This window comes from Ambystoma mexicanum, chromosome 10 (assembly GCF_040938575.1).
Source record: "Ambystoma mexicanum isolate Mex_15411 chromosome 10, UKY_AmexF1_1, whole genome shotgun sequence".
Classification (NCBI taxonomy): Eukaryota; Metazoa; Chordata; class Amphibia; order Caudata; family Ambystomatidae; genus Ambystoma; species Ambystoma mexicanum.
The window spans coordinates 1,310,886,421-1,310,904,655 of record NC_090932.1 but is presented as its reverse complement, the minus strand read 5'-3'; the positions used below and the strand labels follow the sequence as shown (position 1 = coordinate 1,310,904,655).

Sequence of the window (18,235 nt, the reverse complement as noted above, 5' to 3'; positions counted from 1 at the left end):
CGGGATGCAGGGGGAACACATGAGGATCAGCAATGCCTAGCTCCGCCAGTCAGTGGGAAGCCGGAGAAGTGGCCGGATTATGTGCTGGTAGTTTAGCGGAACATTTTCACAATAAAACCCCGGGACAGGCCACCAACATAAAAGTAGGACTGCTACAACTTCTCAGTGGCTGCCATGCCTACTGTTCAGCAGTGGGAAATGGGGACGGTGGGGGTGGGGGTAGAGGTGATTCCACACATTCCCCAGAATACAAATTGGGAAAATTTAACTGTAAGAATGTTTTTTTTAATGAACTTTTGCCCTGATTGCAGGGGCGTCATTTTACCAAAATGCCAGGGGTAGCGGAAGTGACATCACATGACCCTTGACCACTGGCGACATCACAGGAAGTGATGTCATTTGACCCCACCCCAAAGGGAGATCCTAGGAAGTGATAAAACATGACCTTTCACCCCTTTAATGAGTCTAGCAATATTTGTATAGAATTCCAGAATGACACATTATTTGTTATTCCTATTCTTTCTTATTTAGGGTCACTGCTCAAAGTGCTTGTTAAGTTTTAAGTCTAATGCTTAAGGTGGTTTGTATGTCAATTCCCAATGTGATTGTATGCTCATGTTATTGTGAGAATGTTTGGATGGAATGTTATCAGCTGAGCGTACTGCAAGGTTCTAAAACATTCAGTTGGGACCTGGGGCTAAAGGAACAGGGGACCGGTGGATGCCTTTCCTACCTATTCACTTAACCTCTTATGTAACTTAACTTACCGTTTTGTGTCAGCATATTAAAGACCCTTTGAATTTCACCCACGACTCGGTGCACGTTTTACCCAAAACGTAAAACCTAACAGTGCTACACCTGTGGAACCCCCCTGTATTTTATTAAGAGGTCTCAACTTAAATTCCAGCCTCTCCAGAAACAAAGAGCCACATGGCACTGGTCACAGCCACGAGCTTCAATGTAAAAAAAAAAAAAAACATTTTTTAGGGGTAGCAAGGGAAACCTAGGTAATTCCTGCCTGATTGCTATTCCAGGCCTTGCAATGTAAAACTGTCCTAAGCAGCCCCTGTGGCTGTGAACCAAAAGGCTAGGGATTCCAGCTGGGTCAGTTATAACGTTTCTTTTGTTTATTACTGTAATGTGTAATAGTTGGTAGACGAGCATCGGGGATCGAGATATGAAGATTTAAACTCTCGCGGCAGAAGCGCACAGGTTGTATTATGCCCTCCCTTCCCAAAAAGCTTGGATTCTGAAGTACATGTGATGAAGTTCCAGGCAGCAGGTAAGGTATATCAGTGCATTCGTTCCCGTTCCACTGATTCGTTCCCTTACACTTGCGTGAGGTGAGAGGTAGCACGCAACCACTGACCCATCCACACATAGCAAACTCCCTGACACTCTGATCGCTCACCCAGTGCTCTGACCAGCATTCCACACTAACATTCCATACACACTTTCATTATCCTGGCAAGCACATTACTACAGATTCCCTTTCGGGGAAGGGTGCTCGATTCGGCACAGCAGTAGGGTTTTCTGGTTTAGGTTGTGTCCTCGTGCTCTCGTCCTCCAGATCTATGTAATGTGATGGGAGACTATCATAGGTGAGGAATCAGTGGGAGGAATGAATCCATTAGAAGAGCATATTACTTACCTCTCGTTAATAATCTTTGATGGATGCTCATCCCACAGATTCCTCACTGCCCATCTTGGTGGATAGCTAATACCCCTTCAAAAGTTCTGTGGTCCCTTTGCAAAAGAGTGCTAGGGGAAAAGGCGGAACTGAGATCATGGGCTGCATGGCCTCGATACATACTGGGCGCAGCGTCATGTTTGGCAAAGGCGCATAGAGGCGTCTACCTGAGCAGCTGCGTTGCCGCAAAGCTCCCCCATATGACAGAAAAGTGACCAAAGATGAGTTGCGCTGGAGATAGATAAGGAACCCTTTGGAGGATCATCAATAAAAAAACATTACAGAGGGGTAAATAATTTGTTCAACTCGTTCAGACAAATCTGTGGTTGGAAAGCTGTGAATTTGCAACATTGTATCAATCTGGGGTATTGGAGCTCTGGGAGCAACTCACAAAGGGTCGAAAGGCCTTCCACTCTACGGCATGATGGACACTCTTAGCATGAATATGTGTGTGTGTGAGAGAGAGAGAAATGGACTTTGTTTAAAAAGGAAGCTATTGTTTTTCTTCCTCAGGCCTTTGGGTCTGCTTAGAGAGAGCGATAGGGTCTCTCAATTAGGGAGGGGATCTCTGGGGATTCTTTGTGACTGTCCCTGGATTGAGGATTAGGGTGGATGGGTCGATGGAGGGTTTCTTGGGAGTCCCCACCCATAGTGCCCCTGGGCCTACCAACCTATAGTTTGGAGAGGAACCCGCCCCATGATCAACCTACCCAGAAGCCCCGGAAACAGGCGGGGGGCTCTGTCACATAGGGCATTTGTAAATATGTATTTCTGGGTCACAGAGACCCTAGCCTTAAGGTGCATTTCACCTTAAATAGGAAACCGAGAAAACGTTCTCCTCTGTAACTTCTGAAGGTCTCCAAATTTGGAAAGCAACTGATCTCGCTACATCGGTTCACTCAGGCAAAAATATGGCCACGGTTCATGAACGTTTTCATGTGGGAAAAAAAGAAGGTTGAAAAGGATGTTTTTGTAGTGGATTGTCAATAGAGCCCATGTCACCCTCAAAAATGCTTCTGGAACGCAAATCTTTAAATTGCTTTGATTTTCAGGGTGAGATGTTCACTTTTAAAGAAGGAAATAGGTCTGCTACCTTCATAAATGCACTGTACGTCTGTAAGACCAAAAGACGAGCCGTGGATGAGACATTACTTTACAAAGAGGCAGCATTACCAACAATAACCAGTACAGAACAAAAAGTATGAACCCCCTGCATACGGCCCTAGGCCCTTTTTCCGCAGCCAGTGGCACTGGTAAAGAATTTGGGTGTCAGAATATCGGCCTCCTTTTCTATGGAAGCACAGGTTAGCTCGGTCTGTCAGCAAGGCCATTTCAAACTCTGAGTTTTGCGCAAAGTGCTCCTGTTTCTTCCTACTCCTTCACGGGCACCAATGGTGGCCTTGCTGATTTTGAACACACTTGCATCTCTCTGGCACTGACATCTCTCCACTGGTTCACTGTGGCTGCAAGGATCAAGTTCAAGTCCCTCTGCATAGGCCACAAGGCTTTCTGGGGCCAGGGGCCGCAGGGCCATACTATCTAAAACACACTCTTCCTAAATACTCTCCTTCTAGAGCCCTCCACTCGTCCTCCTCCAACTCTCTGCAGGTGAGCCGTTTTTCCAAACAGATATTTGGGGGTAGATCCTTATCCTCTGCAGGTGCCTCCCTCTGAAACAGCCTCCCTGCCTCTCTTCCCTCTTGAGCCGGACTGCCTTAAGTTCTGGAAACTCTTCAAGACCTTCCTCTTCCCCTCTTCTTTCTCGCTCCCTCTCCCCTGCTAACCTCCTTCCTCTTCTCGCCTGCTTCCCTCCTTCTTTCTCTTCCCCAACTTGCTCAGTTCACTCACTGGTCGCCTGGTGCACCCCCAGAGCCTCACAGGTCCCAGGCTCCCCTGCCAGTCCTGCACTTGCCTCTGGGCCTCTGCACTCTGCTTGGCACTACTGCACTCAGAATACGTTCCATGAGAGGTGCAACCACTCTGCACTTAACCCAGGCCCTTGCTGGACTGGGCGGACTTGTCCCCCTCCCCCGCACTTCCTGTCTGCTCACTTGCACAACCTTGAGTGAAGGGCAGGAATGTTGGATACACTCACATTAAAATGTATGTAAACTCCCTAATCTCTTAAAGTAAAGTGATTTATGTAGTGGCGTATTGGGCAAATATTTAATTTGGGCAGAACGTGTGTACCATTTAACAGTGGCATGCCCAACGTTTGTAGCAGTCACTTTTTGTAGGTGGAAATTTTAAAAATACCTTTTGTAAAATAAACTCTCTCTCTCTATAGATTCACTGTGGCAGCAGAGGTGCGTCCACAGTTAATCTCCTGAGAGGGCCCTCATCCACCCAACAGGACAGGTAGGGGGCAGTATTGTGCTATAAACCATTCGAGGTACTACAATAGAAGGGCTCCACCCTGGGATATCAAGCAGCTTCGTCCATGACCTTTCTTCTGTGGGTCATCAATACGTTGCTCCATTTCCCCCCCAAAATTAAGACACAATTACACTTTTTTCCCTCAATATCAATACTTTAATAATTTAGTCTTTATTCCCACTCTTTTTGTATTGTTGTCCCTCTACCCATCTCTCTCTCACACACGCACACACACAGCCTTCCACCCATCTGTCTAGTCCAGTCTAAGATCATGCTTCCCTTCTCTCACAAATTTCGCTCTTTTTCCCTCACTTTATTCTGTCTCAACACTTCTCTTGATCCGTCTTCTGCTCTACTCGCTCTCTTAACCCCACTCTTCCTCTCTCCTATATCTCCAGAGGTACCTCTCCCGAGGGGTGACTCCCTCTCTTGACCACACCCATCTAAGCACTTCTCTGTTCCCCCTTTCTTGAGCTGCACGTCCATACCCCCTATTGCTCAAGCCGGCCGCTCCCCAGGGCTCACGCTTCACCTTTCAATTGTCACAGTCTCCCCTCTCCCTCACCAACAGCTTTTGTGTTTCCAGTGGTACAACACAATACACAGTGAATCTTTAGGCCGTTTGCATGTAATTTTAATGAATTAAATTACAAAGAATGCTTTAAAAACAAAACTTCTATTACGAAAAAATATTGAATGTTTTATTTTTTAATTTGGGGGGGCATGGTTGGTGTCCCCAATCCCCTTGTTTCCCTATGATTTTAAACACAACCTATCCCACCCGTTTTAACCCATAACCCCACCCCCATATACGTTTTAAACAAACATTTGATATTTTTTCGTGATTATTGTTTCTTTATTGAAGTTGTTCTCTGTTTTGTATTCGTTAACATCACTGGATACCAGCTACGGCATTGCTACTTACCGCCAGTTCTTTGTAGCGGTCATCAAGCAACACAAGCTCAGGATCCGCCCCGGGAATATGCTTCATCTCCAAATTCTCACTGGAAAGAGGGTTTGTTAAGGGAAAGATAGCTGTGTAGCAAGTCCCCCTCAAGGGCCTTTATACAATAGGCCCCCCAAATAGACCATCTGTGCCATCTGGCACAACCCCCTACCTCATGCACCCTCACCCAATGAGTCGCCCAGCCATTGTCTCACCAACCCACCCCGTACACACCCAAGTTCCAAAGTTCCCAACAAACAATTGCAACCCCAGTATCCTAGCATGCTGCAAACGTGACATACTTCCTGCGTGGCGCTGCGTGATCATACTCCCATTTGACTTTTGTGCCTGTTTGCTTTGCCTCTCTGCAACATGAGGCAGGCGCCATGCTGGTAAACCGCCTATTTGACTTTTTGTGCCTGTTTGTGCTGCCTCCCTGCAACATGGGGCAGGCGCCATGCTGGTAAACCGCCTATTTGACTTTTTGTGCCTGTTTGTGCTGCCTCCCTGCAACATGGGGCAGGCGCCATGCTGGTAAACCGCCTATTTGACTTTTTGTGCCTGTTTGTGCTGCCTCTCTGCAACAAGAGGCAGGCGCCATGCTGGTAAACCGCCTATTTGACTTTTTGTGCCTGTTTGTGCTGCCTCCCTGCAACATGGGGCAGGCGCCATGCTGGTAAACCGCCTATTTGACTTTTTGTGCCTGTTTGTGCTGCCTCCCTGCAACATGGGGCAGGCGCCAGGCTGGTAAACCGCCTATTTGACTTTGGGCCTCATTACACGGATGGCGGTAAGGATTTACTGGTACCGGTAAAATACCAGTACCAGTAAATCCTTACCGCCTTACTACAAGGTCCCTTTGCGGGTTGGGGGATTTAACGCCTGCTTTTTGCAGGCGTTAAAAACCAACCCGCAAAGGGACCCATGGAGCTAATTACGGTACCGCAATTTGCGGTACCGTAATTAGCGCCTTCCCCATTCCCATTGAGCCCTATGGGGCAAAAATGGGAATGGGGAAGGGCAATGGTGGAAGGGGGAATTACCGCCCCGCCAACCTTAGAATGGGGCGGTAATTCCCCTTTCCGCCAAGGCGGTGCCGGTATTTTACCGGCATGAACCATGGCGCTAATAGCGCCATGGTTCTCCGCCATCCGTGTAATGAGGCCCTTTGAGCCCATCTTGCAAACCTGCCTCTTGTTCTGGTGGGGTTGCAGAAACTTTCTCTAGGTCGATGGTGAAATTGCCAAAACAATAGGAATATGATACAGCTGTAATGTACATGTTAACAAAGCCATATTGCATGTGTATGTCTATACAAGTTCCAGAGCCTAGCAATGAAAAATGGGGGTTGGGGGGGACTCCATCCACCCGCATGTACCCTCGACTTGAGCAATGTCTATACTGCAGCTCTTAAATGACAAATCTTAAGTTGTGTGTAGATGCAGCCAATGTGGGCAATGCTTCCTTGTTGTGAAGGCATCAAATATTGTGGTACAAATTGGAAGAGGTCTAGCAAACATTCCACCAACAGCTGTCCCCGCAGTGCCCTCCTCCGCCACTTCTGCATACTCAGGGGTCAAGTCTCCTAAAAAGGAAAACGTGGGTGGGCTATGGGTGTGGGGGGCGTGGGTGCTCATGAACATACCAACTGAACTTGGTGTCACCAGAAATTAGCATATCAAGGTTGCCTCTGAAAAATGGGGGTTGGGGGGACTCCATCCACCCGCATGTACCCTCGACTTGAGCAATGTCTATACTGCAGCTCTTAAATGACAAATCTTAAGTTGTGTGTAGATGCAGCCAATGTGGGCAATGCTTCCTTGTTGTGAAGGCATCAAATATTGTGGTACAAATTGGAAGAGGTCTAGCTTTGTCCAGCGATCTGCCAGGGCGCAATCTGATGAGAGTGGTGTATTTACATTTCATCACCTTTATATGCTGGTTCCCCTTGCCCTTTATCTTTGACCATACATGGGGTATCAAGCCTTTTAGTTAAAGGCTCCCAAAATAATCTGTAAAAATAAGCTATTGCATTTTTTATAAAGTGGAGTAAAAAAAATACACTAAAGTGCCTACTATGAAAACATAAAGTGGCACAACCAACTGTTCAGGAATTGGATTGAGAAATGAGGAAAGGCGACTCCCACCCATTCATTTTTATTGTATTCCTTAAACCTTTTCCTAGTAGAAGGGAGGGGTGAATACATCCTCTCCTTTGTAAAATGATCTGCCCTTATGATTTAGCTGCAGTGTGAGCATACCCTGTCAAAGTCCCTTTAGCCCCTCCTGGTTTTGTAGCGTGTTTCCCTTTTCTGTGGGAATTACTCTTAAACTCTTTGCTTCCCTGTTCGCAAATGCACTTGCATCAGTGCAAAGTTTCTGTAATCTGGCCCCTGCGTTCTGGGGATATTTAAGGTTGTGGTTCCATTTTTCATTTATGTTATAATCAATTGAAGTGCTTAGACATAATAGAGTTGCTTCCACCAGTGAGTGTTCAGGATCCTGTGATAAAAACATTATAGGTGCAGGTAGGCTGGTAAAATGGCTCAGCGGGTTAAACGCTTGTTGCTGTGATCTGCGTTGGATCTGAAGGCCGCAGGTCCGAATCCCAGCAAGGCCAACCCAGCCTTTCATCCTTTCCGATAAATGAGTACCAATTTCGATTGGGCAATAATCCTAATGTATGTAAATATGTCCTATGTAAAGTGCTTTAGATTAAAGCGCTATATAAAAAATAAATGTATAGACTGCACCGTCTCCCCCAGAGAGGGACAATGATACTGATAAGAGGTGTTCATTTTTATCCAACTGAATGGTACTCATTTTATTGATTTCAAAGAATGTAAGACTAAGTGGACCTGTGGGGATTTTAACCAGTGACCATGAGATGAAATACAGATCCCTGTAGTGCGGGAGTCTGCAAACTTTGGCTTTCCAGATGTATTGAACTACAACTCCCATCAGTCCTAGCCAGCATGGCCGATAGGGAGGAATTCAGGGAGTTGTATTGTAAAACATCTGGAGAACCAAAGGTTGCAGACCCCTGCTGTAGAGAGTGCATTCATCCATTGTGCCAATTAACCAACATCTGTAGTTAAAAGCTGTATTAGTCATGTGTATCTGCAAATACTTACATTACTTAAATGATAGACCCAAATGCAATCCTTGTGCAGTTACACACTACAATGTTGCGGAGGCAGCAATGTGCAGTAAACACAGTGGAAGGATTACATGCCCCTTCATGGTGCCAGGTCCTCTCCAGGAAGCACTATGATTAAGGCATAGGTGATTGGGCTGAATGGATGACATTTTTCAGAGGTAAGCGTGTGCTAGAGAGGAAGGCGTTTGCAGATTGGCCTACAGCTCCTTAGGTATGTTGGGTGGATGAGTTAAATATTTAGAGAGCAAGACTTCGTACCTTTTGATCCCTGCAAGGCTGACTCAACCCATAAATAGCCCCAAGTCAATGAATAGTGTATCAAAACATTGATTAATAACAGCTATTACTACAGAGCTTCGGAAGAAGTGTCAGTATATGAGAAACATTGTTGACCTAGTAATCATCTCTCTGGCCTTTGCTTAGAATAACATGCTTTGTATAGGCCGACATCTAGTGGTTGGTGCAGAGTATTACATAATATTTTTTTTTGCGGGCTAAACTGGGCACCGACAGTAGAGTTCGTGTCACACTATCCCCACCCTACATGCACAGTATCCATGCACCCTCATGCACTGCCATCTTCAGATTGTTGGGTTTTAAGGTAATTTGCATCCCCACATTGCATTGCCTATTGGACTCTGAAATGCACTCCCAGCGATGGCTACTGGGTGGCGCTGTGCCGTGTGTGACTTGCCTGAAATGACTAATTATGCTTTCACATTTCAGTTGGAAGGGCTTTTAAGTCTTTCAACCCACCATAACTTTGCGGGTGTTTGCTCAACCTGCCCCAATGTTTCATCCAACAGGGTTCATACTATACTGCACCGATGATCTCTCGTAAGAGTGAAACATGTTGGAGCTGTCTGAATCATTCAATCCTACGGATAAAATAGCACTGCCCTGTAGACAAAGATACTTTCCAGCAGCAAAGACTTGACATTTCAGATAATTCACATAGCCACAGTGCATTGGCAATCTGGCTTTGAACTGGAGGAAAATTTACAGTGGTGGCTACTGGGTTGCTGAGTGCTGCGTGTAGCTTGGGTGAAATGGGTAACTCTGATATAAATATGAGAAATGTGCCCACAGTGGGGTAGCCATGCAGGGGCCGGAACAGCTTGGTAGTCTGCATTGGCAACATGGTTGGCAGAGGACAAAAGTGCAGGTTCAATCCAATAATGCTTTACTACCATTCCTCGTGGAGTTAAAAGGTATTTCGAAAGCATTGGGCTATCTACCGTCATTTATTATATGGGGAATCCCAAACTTCTGATACTGTTTCAGGCTTACAAGTAAACTGCCTTTTCTACTGTCACTGGGTATTCCCCATGCAGGACTTGAATGTTTTGCTGACCTTTGCGCTTTGTGAAGCCACTGCTCTTTCTGGGTAACTCTTCACAGATCTCTTCCCTGTGTACTCGTCTTTAGAGCAGTGTAAGTGAAGGTGGAGCCCCCGCTCGCAAAAGCGCTTGGCCGCTCAGTTGTCAGATCCCGTCGTTCTGCTTTTCATGACTGCCTGGGCTGGCCAGCCTCCATTTCTAGTCACTGACCCAGTATCTGGTCATTACATGAATGTGATTTTTATTCTAGTAAACACTAGTAATAGAATGCCCATTCCCCGCCAACACAAATGCCTCCTTCTCCGCTTGCTTTCAAGAAAGTCATCAAAACTAGTAGTTTTTAAGTTAATCCTGGTTAAGCACCTGTGTAGCCGACTGCTTTACCCGCCTTTGACCCGCCTTTGACTGCCTGTGCGCCCCGAGGCCCACGGGCATGTGGCGTGGTGTAAGCAAACAAATGAATACAATAAAATAAATGAGAAAGTCTGCTCAGATGCTAGTTCCAGTTAGCACCTTGTAGCATTCAGTTTAGTTTTGAGTCTGAGTTTGGGTTTCCCAGTGGGTGGTGTGGCTCAGATTTGCTTCTTGTGCCGAGCGGGCGCAGTTAGTGGGAGGAGGTTCCTTTCATTTTCTTAGAGGGTGAAGGGGCTCAGACTCTTGTGTCCGTGCAGCTTCTTCCTTCTTTGGAGAGTTTGTTGTTTTTTTTTCAGTTCTGTTTTGAGATCTTTGGCCTTAGCTTTGATGACAGTTCTAGGGGCCTTGCATTTTATTCCTATATATGTTCTAGGATTTCCCTTTTTAAAATGGAACTGGTATTGTTCGGTTCTTCTTCTGGGTTTTCTCTGTAAGAACACCTCTTTGGACTTGGCTTTATGTTAAGGCAACACAATGTTGAGCAATGTTTAAGTATCACTGGGCTATGTTGCGGTGCTTGTTCTGTCAGCGGGAAAAGGACGCGGTCCCCAGGGTACAGCAAGCAGCTGATCGCTGTGCCCTCTACTGTTAGCCCGGGTGCACTGACTTGTCTAAGGTCATTGACAAGTCATTCTTGTAGATGCCCCCTAGAACTTGGCTAATGCAACACCCTTGTCTTACTCCCCATTCTTGTTTAAATGGGCCTTTCCTCATTTCATCCATGTTTTCGATGTCTAAAGCTTGGCTGTGCATGCGTCTGATTTTGTATATTTTCCACCAATATCATTTTCTAAAAGCTTTAGGAAAAGCCATGGGCAATTTCGTTACTTTTCGAGTCAGGGTGTCTCCAGACTCTTCACAGCCAGCTCCCTAAAAGTATTTTTTGAGAAGCTTTATTCTTCTGTTTACTTTGTTACTTCATTTCAAGAATCATCATACAAAGTGGTGCCCACTTATTCCTTTCCTTTACCATTTTGGGCCAAAGACATTTTGAAGGTCGATGCAGCATGCACATATGTTTCCTTTCTGGATGTACATCGAATAGTATGGATAGGGAATAATGTTGTTTTTATATACAGTCTGCTGTCGTGATTTGCCCTGCATCCAGATTTGGATTGTCCTATTGGACCTCACCGATATTAAAAAGATGGTACTTAGAACCTACCTCCCCGCCCCCTCTCTATTTTTCTCCCTTTTAAACAGATTTTATACAATTCTTTAATATTGGTTGTTTCTCATCTCAGCAACATAGCAGCAGGGAAATAGGAGAGTGTATGCCAGGAACTGATCTTATCTTCCCCATTGGTGATGTGATAATCGTGGAGGATAAGGTGCATCCCTTGTCTCCCCAGGTCCTGCTTCCATTTCCTTTGGGTTCCAGGAGATAATCTTTATTCAGACTATTGTCATTCCTCATTAATGAGATAAGAGGGTTTTCATAGATTGGACACCCCTTAATACATTTCTGTGTGCTATGCAAGACTTCTCCTTGCAGTCCCTTCTTAAAACCCACTTTATTCCTTCCCCCTGAAGAAGGTCCTGCACCTATTTTGGGACTGAAACTTGTTGGGCTACTTTGATGCTATAGATGAAGCATAGTGCCTGCAGCACAAGATAAAGGAAATATGTGCATTGTTTTATTTGTATTGAGTCAATCAATGTTTTGTCTTTACAGGAATATGTATGTTTGATGTGAAGATGTACCAGCCTTGGTGCTCGACTTCCACCCACCAATGGTGGCCTTCACAGGGTGCAGGTGGTATATGTTTGTTTATACATCTTTATAATGCTTCAGTACGAATGGTATTCAAGGGAATAAGTGGCAGCTTAAAAGTGTAGGCTTTAATATCTGCCACCCAACATAATACAAGTAGCGCACATACTTGGAAACAAGTGTCTTATGTATTTGTGTAAATTATTATTTCTCAAATGGCCCTTATTTTCATACTCCCTGGGTTCCCATCCCTTTGTTCAGTTAGACTACACCATCTGCCCATATTGTGAGGGGAAAGGCCCTGAGGGGAGTGTAATAATGAACAGCTTTGGTGCTGCTGAAAGTAATTTGGAGGTTGACTAGTTCTCTTTTAGCTCAGCCAAGGTTACTGGTGCATATAAGGGGTTATGAAAGTCTTTTATTACACTTTCAGGTCTCCGTATCTTCCGACAATGTCTACTTGGTGTGGCTTGAGATGGTTTTCTTTCCTCGCTTATAGAGGTCTGAGAACTGTTTGTGTATGTTTCCTGCTATGGGCTAAAGCATGCGGTGGTGCTCTTTTTATCAATCTTTGTTTTCTCTGTCACTAAAACTCTGATCGCTGCATTTGTTTTTTCTTTGCCTCTTTTATTGCTCCTCCTTGTTCATTGGCCTACCGGCTTACTCTCCTTTGTTCGATAAATCATCTCTCAAGGCATATTCTGCCTTCTTGTTTCTCCTTCCCATCTTTCTCTTTCCTGGCTTTACTTGGAGTAGTCTCCACTTCCATTTTCTCTGTATCGTTTAAGTGTCTTTATGTTCTTTCTCCTCCTTATAGATCTTTGTTCCTTTCCTTTTATAAGCCTCTTCGTCCCTAATCTTTCTTCTTCCTTGCCGAGCCCATTCCCCTTTCCGTTCTTTTGCACCTCTCGCGCTTAAGTACTGGAATTCTCTTCCCCTTCATCCCTTCCATCAGTACACACGCAACTCAAACCTTTCTTGGTCTCCTCTTCAGCCTAATATAATTCCCACTTTTTCTTCGGAAATGTAATCACAATTTTTGTATCGCTTTTATTTTGTGCAGCACTTAGACACAGATCTCCCTCCCTTTGTTCCAGAAGTTCTTGGCTGCCAGGCTTCTTTGGTTTTGAGGAGTTGTGTGTCCTGGATGCTCTTTCTTTCTCACCATTGTTTTTAATCTTCTCGGGGTATTTAGTCCTCATATTTCGATTTCCGGGACCTCTGTGTTTTTGGTTCCAGAGTTTACTCCAGGTTGTAGGTGGAAATAACTGTAAATGCATGTCTGCTTCAAGCACATTCTTGCGTTACCTGCGGCAGGGTCTTCAAGAGATTGATGCCGAAAGAGCCAGATTTAAATGTTTCAATTGTTTCTTGGAAATCCTATAATCTGATATGGAACATATATTCATGTTCCATTCTGGAAGAGGGCGGATGCAATTAAGAAAGATGTTCTGCCTACGTAAACGCCCCAAAAAGAGGGGGGAATATACAGTAGTAGAGAGGAGTTGGAAAGCAGCGTCAGATTGGGCAGCGAGCCAGTGTGCCACTGGGGTGCAGGTAGAGCAGAAGCTTACCTTGGGCCTCATTACGAGCCAGGCGGTGAGTTACCGCCTGGGTCGTAACTTTACCACCATGGCGTAAAATACGTTTAAGCCATGGTGGTTGGCGGACTTACCGCCCCATTCCGACCTTGGCGGGGCGGTAAGTCCCCAATCCCCATTTACCCTTCCCCATTCCCATTTTTGCCCCATAGGGCATAATGGGAGTGGGGAAGGCGTTAATTACGCCACCGTAAATTACGGTGGCGCAATTAGCATCAAGGTCCCTTAGCGCCATGGATTTTAACACATGCTAAAAGCAGGTGTTAAAACCTCCATGGCGCTAAGGGACCTCGGAATCAGGCGGTAAGGGTCGGCGCTGTTTACGCCGCCGTAAACCCCTTACCGCCTGAGTCGTAATGAGGCCCCTTGTCTTGGAGGTACCATAGATGGCCAGCGGCGAAGATTACGTGTAGCCCATCAGCACTGCCTATGGGTCAGGTGACCTGCACAGTGACCTCTCTGCTACATTGCCTGTACAAGCGGGCAGGTTTTGCTCTTAGGCCTTCCTTCACAGACCTTATTCCTCAAAGCACCAGTTTATGATTTTTCGAGGCCAGACGAAGGCTGCTACTAAAGAACCCGTTTTGCGTTAGCATGGTTGGCTGATTTTCTGGTATGGTTCGGAGAAGAGTTTGTGCCTGGAGCATTTGAACCTATCCTTCAAGACTAACACGCCACCTCCCCTGCTTTTATTAGAAATGTTCTGGGCGAGTCAATATTTAAGGCTTTGTGCCGGACTTCTGTTCATAACTTCACAAAGCAAGGCTAGGTGGATTCTCATACCGGTATAACAGGCCTCACCGCCTGCCATTCTGATCTGTTTCCACCTTACCTTTGCCATTAAAGAGAAGGTGAGTGGTTCGAAAGCTCTTGGAGGCTTGCACAACTATCGGCAAGGCCTTGCTTTGCAGCTTCCTAACAATGATTGGCGGGGTGCAGATACTTGCAGGCGTTCCTCTTTATAGTGTTTTGCAATGGATTCATTTTCTATGCCTGGAGTGGAAAACCCACGGCGTAAAGCAGTTGACACCTCGTTTTTCCACTCTGGGTAATTTTGGAAAGGCGTTGCAGGTAAAGCGGGGGACGGAACAGGGAATCGGTTTCCTCCTCATCCCTCCCGCTCCACCTGCAAAACCTATGAGCTGTACACCTGCAAGGAATTTTCACGCAGGCCTATAATGAATGGATTCCGATGGAATCCGCCTCCGTTTAGCACCTGACAAAAGCAGGCACATTCCATGGGAATCAATTGTTTATGCTGTTGATTCCTAGGGAATCTGCAAAGTGCTATTTGCAGGTGGCGTTGAGATCTTTCACAAGGAGGAGAGTAAAAGTAATGAGTAACGGTGGTGTTGCACTCTATTTGGCGAAAGTAGATAATTGCATGCAGGGGAGGCAACAACACGTGCCGTCGTTGGCGGCCCCTCCATGCAGTTAGCATTGAGCCTCTATGTGAGGTGCTGAAAACCTTCATTTTTAAGCTGGTCTGTCTTTCCACACTGATGGAAAGGGGGTTGACCAGACTTTCCTTGTGTAGCTTTTTCTCACTACCCCAGGGGTCGTGGGTTGGAAAGGCTCGCCACCACAGTCATGCGCTATGAATTCTGCATGGGAATAAGAGCGGGGGAGTGCTTTTGCAGGAAAGTCACAGGCTGAAGCGGGTGTACTCCAGCTGCCAAGTTGCTGACCTTGGAACCAAGGGAACTGCTTTCTAATCAATGCCCCTAAAATGTGTGATCTTGGGCAAACCACTTTACTTTCCTTTGCCTCAAATTGTAAGTATTTGAAAACGACTGTATGGTGTAGGCGGACCATGTGACACACGTCACACTCACATGCGTGCTCTCCCTCTCTCTTAGGAAGTCCCAGAAGGCAAAATAAAAACGGGAGCTGTATGAGCTACTTACACAGGTCAGGGGTTAACTTAAGAGCTCTGCGTTAATTGGCAGTTACAAAAACCAGAACCGTGTATCGCTACGCATGTGAGTGTGACGTGTGTCTCATGGTCCGCCTACACCATACAGTCGTTTCCAAATACTTACAATATGAGGCAAAGGGAAGTAAAGTGGTTTGCCCAAGATCACACTTTTTAGGGGAATAGATTAGAAAGCAGTTCCCTTGGTTCCAAGGTCCACCTTTTTGTAGGATTGGATTCTGTCACCATACGGAAACTTCCTCAAATCAGCACGGATACATAATGGTGCTGATGCATTACACCAGTGGTATTCAAACTGTGGGTAGCGACCCCCTAGGGGTCCGCGGGTGCATCCCAGGGGGGCCCTGAGAGCTCAGCATGAAAAAAGATTTTTTTTTTTTTTTTTTTTTTAGATTGGAAGAAATGGGCAGGGGTGGCCCACATGGGCGGGCTGAAGCATGAAACTGTCTCAGGCAACAATGAAAAAGTGGCCCACAGTTGTAAATGGATATTCATTCCTTTAGTCACAGACTGGGCCTCATTACTACTATGGCGGACCAGTAACAACGGTGCTGGTAAGCTACCGGCACCGTTGCTACCGTTCCGCCATAGTAAGAGTTGTGCTCGTGGGTGCTTGACAGCCCCCGCCAGGTCTGACCTCAGCTCGTCGGATGCACCGGCACCGTTATTAACGGTGCCGGTGCATCCGAGCTCCCCCTTCCCATTTGAGCCATATGGGGCTCAAATGGGAATGGGGATCTACCGGCACCTTCGAAAGGGCAATTATCATGTCCGCCTAACTCGGCATGACCTAGTAATTGCCCATTCGCGGGTGCCAGACCCGGATGCAACTCCAGTGGCAGCCGTGCCGGTTTTACCGGCACAGCTACCGCCAGAGTAGTTATGAAGCCCACTGTTTCAATAGTACCCAAAGGGGTGCTTTGTGTTAAAATGTAAGTAAATTGTGATATATTCAGCAACAATGGTCAACATTACTAACTGCATAGTGGCCCCTCACCCATTATGGAGGAGCTAAGGAGCCAGCCCAGTGAAACAGTGAGCACTCCCTCAGCTGCTTTATCCAGCTAATGGAGTGCTCCTGGGCTGGCTGAACTGTCAAAGGGAAACACTGTTTCCCTTTGACAGTTCAGTTTAGTTCCCCAGCCGCACATGCTCACTGAGCCATGCAAGTGCTGGGGCGTTTTGCTTCGCCAGCATTGCATAGCTCATTGGAAATGCTGGCTGGGGCACTGCATGTCTGTCCGAGGGGGAGCTCCTGCGCCTCCTCGCACATACGGACAGAGCAGCTGGAGCAGCACCCACACACAGGCCAATGCAGAAGGTACGTTTATGTTCATTGTTTTTATTTAAACATGTGTATGGATGCGTTATGAGTGAGTGTATGGTGATGGATGCTCATGTGAATGATAGAGTGATTGCTGTATGAATGTGCAGCGCCTTGCATATACACATAATCATGTTCATTGTGTTAGGACCAGTGGGGCCCAGGGGACAGGGATGGTATCTTTTTACCGGACATCTATCATTCAAAACCCTCTGCCTTGTCCACAAGGCTTTCTGGGGCCTCGGTCCAAAATACCTTCAGCTATTCCTCCGCAAATACCTCCCCTCTCGAGCTCTTCACTCCTCTACCTCCAACTCCCTCAGGGTCAGTCGTTTATCAAAGAAACGAGCTGGGGGTAGATCTCCGTCTTCGGCTGGGGCCTCCCTCTGGAACAGCGCCCTGCCACTCTAAAACTTGAGGAGAACCATCTTTCTTCCTGCACTTATCAGACCTACCCTGTCTGCTGCCTTAAACGTAGCACTTGCAAATTGCTGGCTGCACTACCACTGTTTGTTGCCTTTATTATTTATTTATTGTTATTTATCTGTTTCTCCTCTGCTTCGCACTTTCCACTTCTCCCCCCTTCCATGCACTTTTCCCCTCACACTTGCGCGTTCTCAATGTCACTGGGCCTAGTAAGATCGCTGTTTTATTCTCCTCTGTTCCCCTCCCTTGCCTTGTCACGCTCTGAAACACTTGTGTACGAGCGCGATAGAAATAAAATATCAATGCCTGCCCCCTGGACTCCCAGCAACAATTGCAAACTGTTTGGCTATTTACCCATTTTTTGTTAAAAGTATGCTCTACAATGCAACATTTTAACCTATTATTTAAAAAAAAATTCACAGGGGGAAACCCCCCCGAACCTCCCCTTAATGCCCCTCCACTTAAAAAAGATTCACCAGCCGCCACTGGCCCTCAGACTGTGTTGGGAACGGGATGGGGGAACCGAGGGACTATGGTGGGAGCACAATGGGCGGGAACCATGGGATAGTGATGGGAGCAGAGTGGGGAGAGCCCTGGGTGTGTGATGGGGTGGGGAGAGACCAGCGACTGGGTAGGAGTGGGATGAGGGAGCCCAGCGACTTTGATGGGAGCAGGTGACGGCGCGCAATATATACTGTCCATTTGGCATTTCTGGGGGGTCCCGACCTGCCCAAATTTTGCTCAGGGGGGCCCTGGCCAAAAAAGTTTGAAGACCACTGCATTACACCATCACCAGGTGGTTGTGTCACGCTCTCTCACAGCAGAATACAAGACTGCCGGGGGTGGGGCGGAGGGCATGGATTTGTGCAGACTCTGATGTCATCAAGGATGTTTGGAAGTCTACCTCCTTTGGCGCAGACCATTGATACGCTTCTTTGTCTAACTAAAGTTTTTTTCCGAATCCTCACCTGATGCCGGAGGAACTCTGCAACCGAACAGATGACCCTGTCAGAGATCCAGTGCAGGAGAAAGGGTTACCCACCACATTATATGTTTTAACATATTATGACCTTCTGCACAAGTCCTGAGACCCCTGTATCCACAGCTCTCTCCTCTCTCCACCGCCGGATGGTTGGCAACCCTTCCTGATGGCAATGTAGTGCCTCTTGTACCCTTTCTGGCCTCTACGCAACAGATTCTAGGAGCTAGAAGTTCCACCTTTCGTTTCTTAACCCCACACTGTAAGAAGGATGCAGAATGTAGAGAAGTCCTGAAGTCCACGTTTAATGCTGTGGGAATATCTGGGAA

General features: G+C 46.5%; 1 protein-coding gene across 1 annotated transcript in view; it reads right to left on the bottom strand.

Annotated features, from left to right (window-relative positions):
• SELENOM (selenoprotein M) overlaps positions 1-18,235 on the bottom strand; it is a 66,800-nt gene that overhangs the window by 1,036 nt on the left and 47,529 nt on the right. Inside the window, exon 4 of the mRNA XM_069619343.1 lies at positions 4,992-5,070. Within this exon, the coding sequence (XP_069475444.1) occupies positions 4,992-5,070 (79 nt within the window). The remainder of the gene's footprint in view (positions 1-4,991; positions 5,071-18,235) is intronic.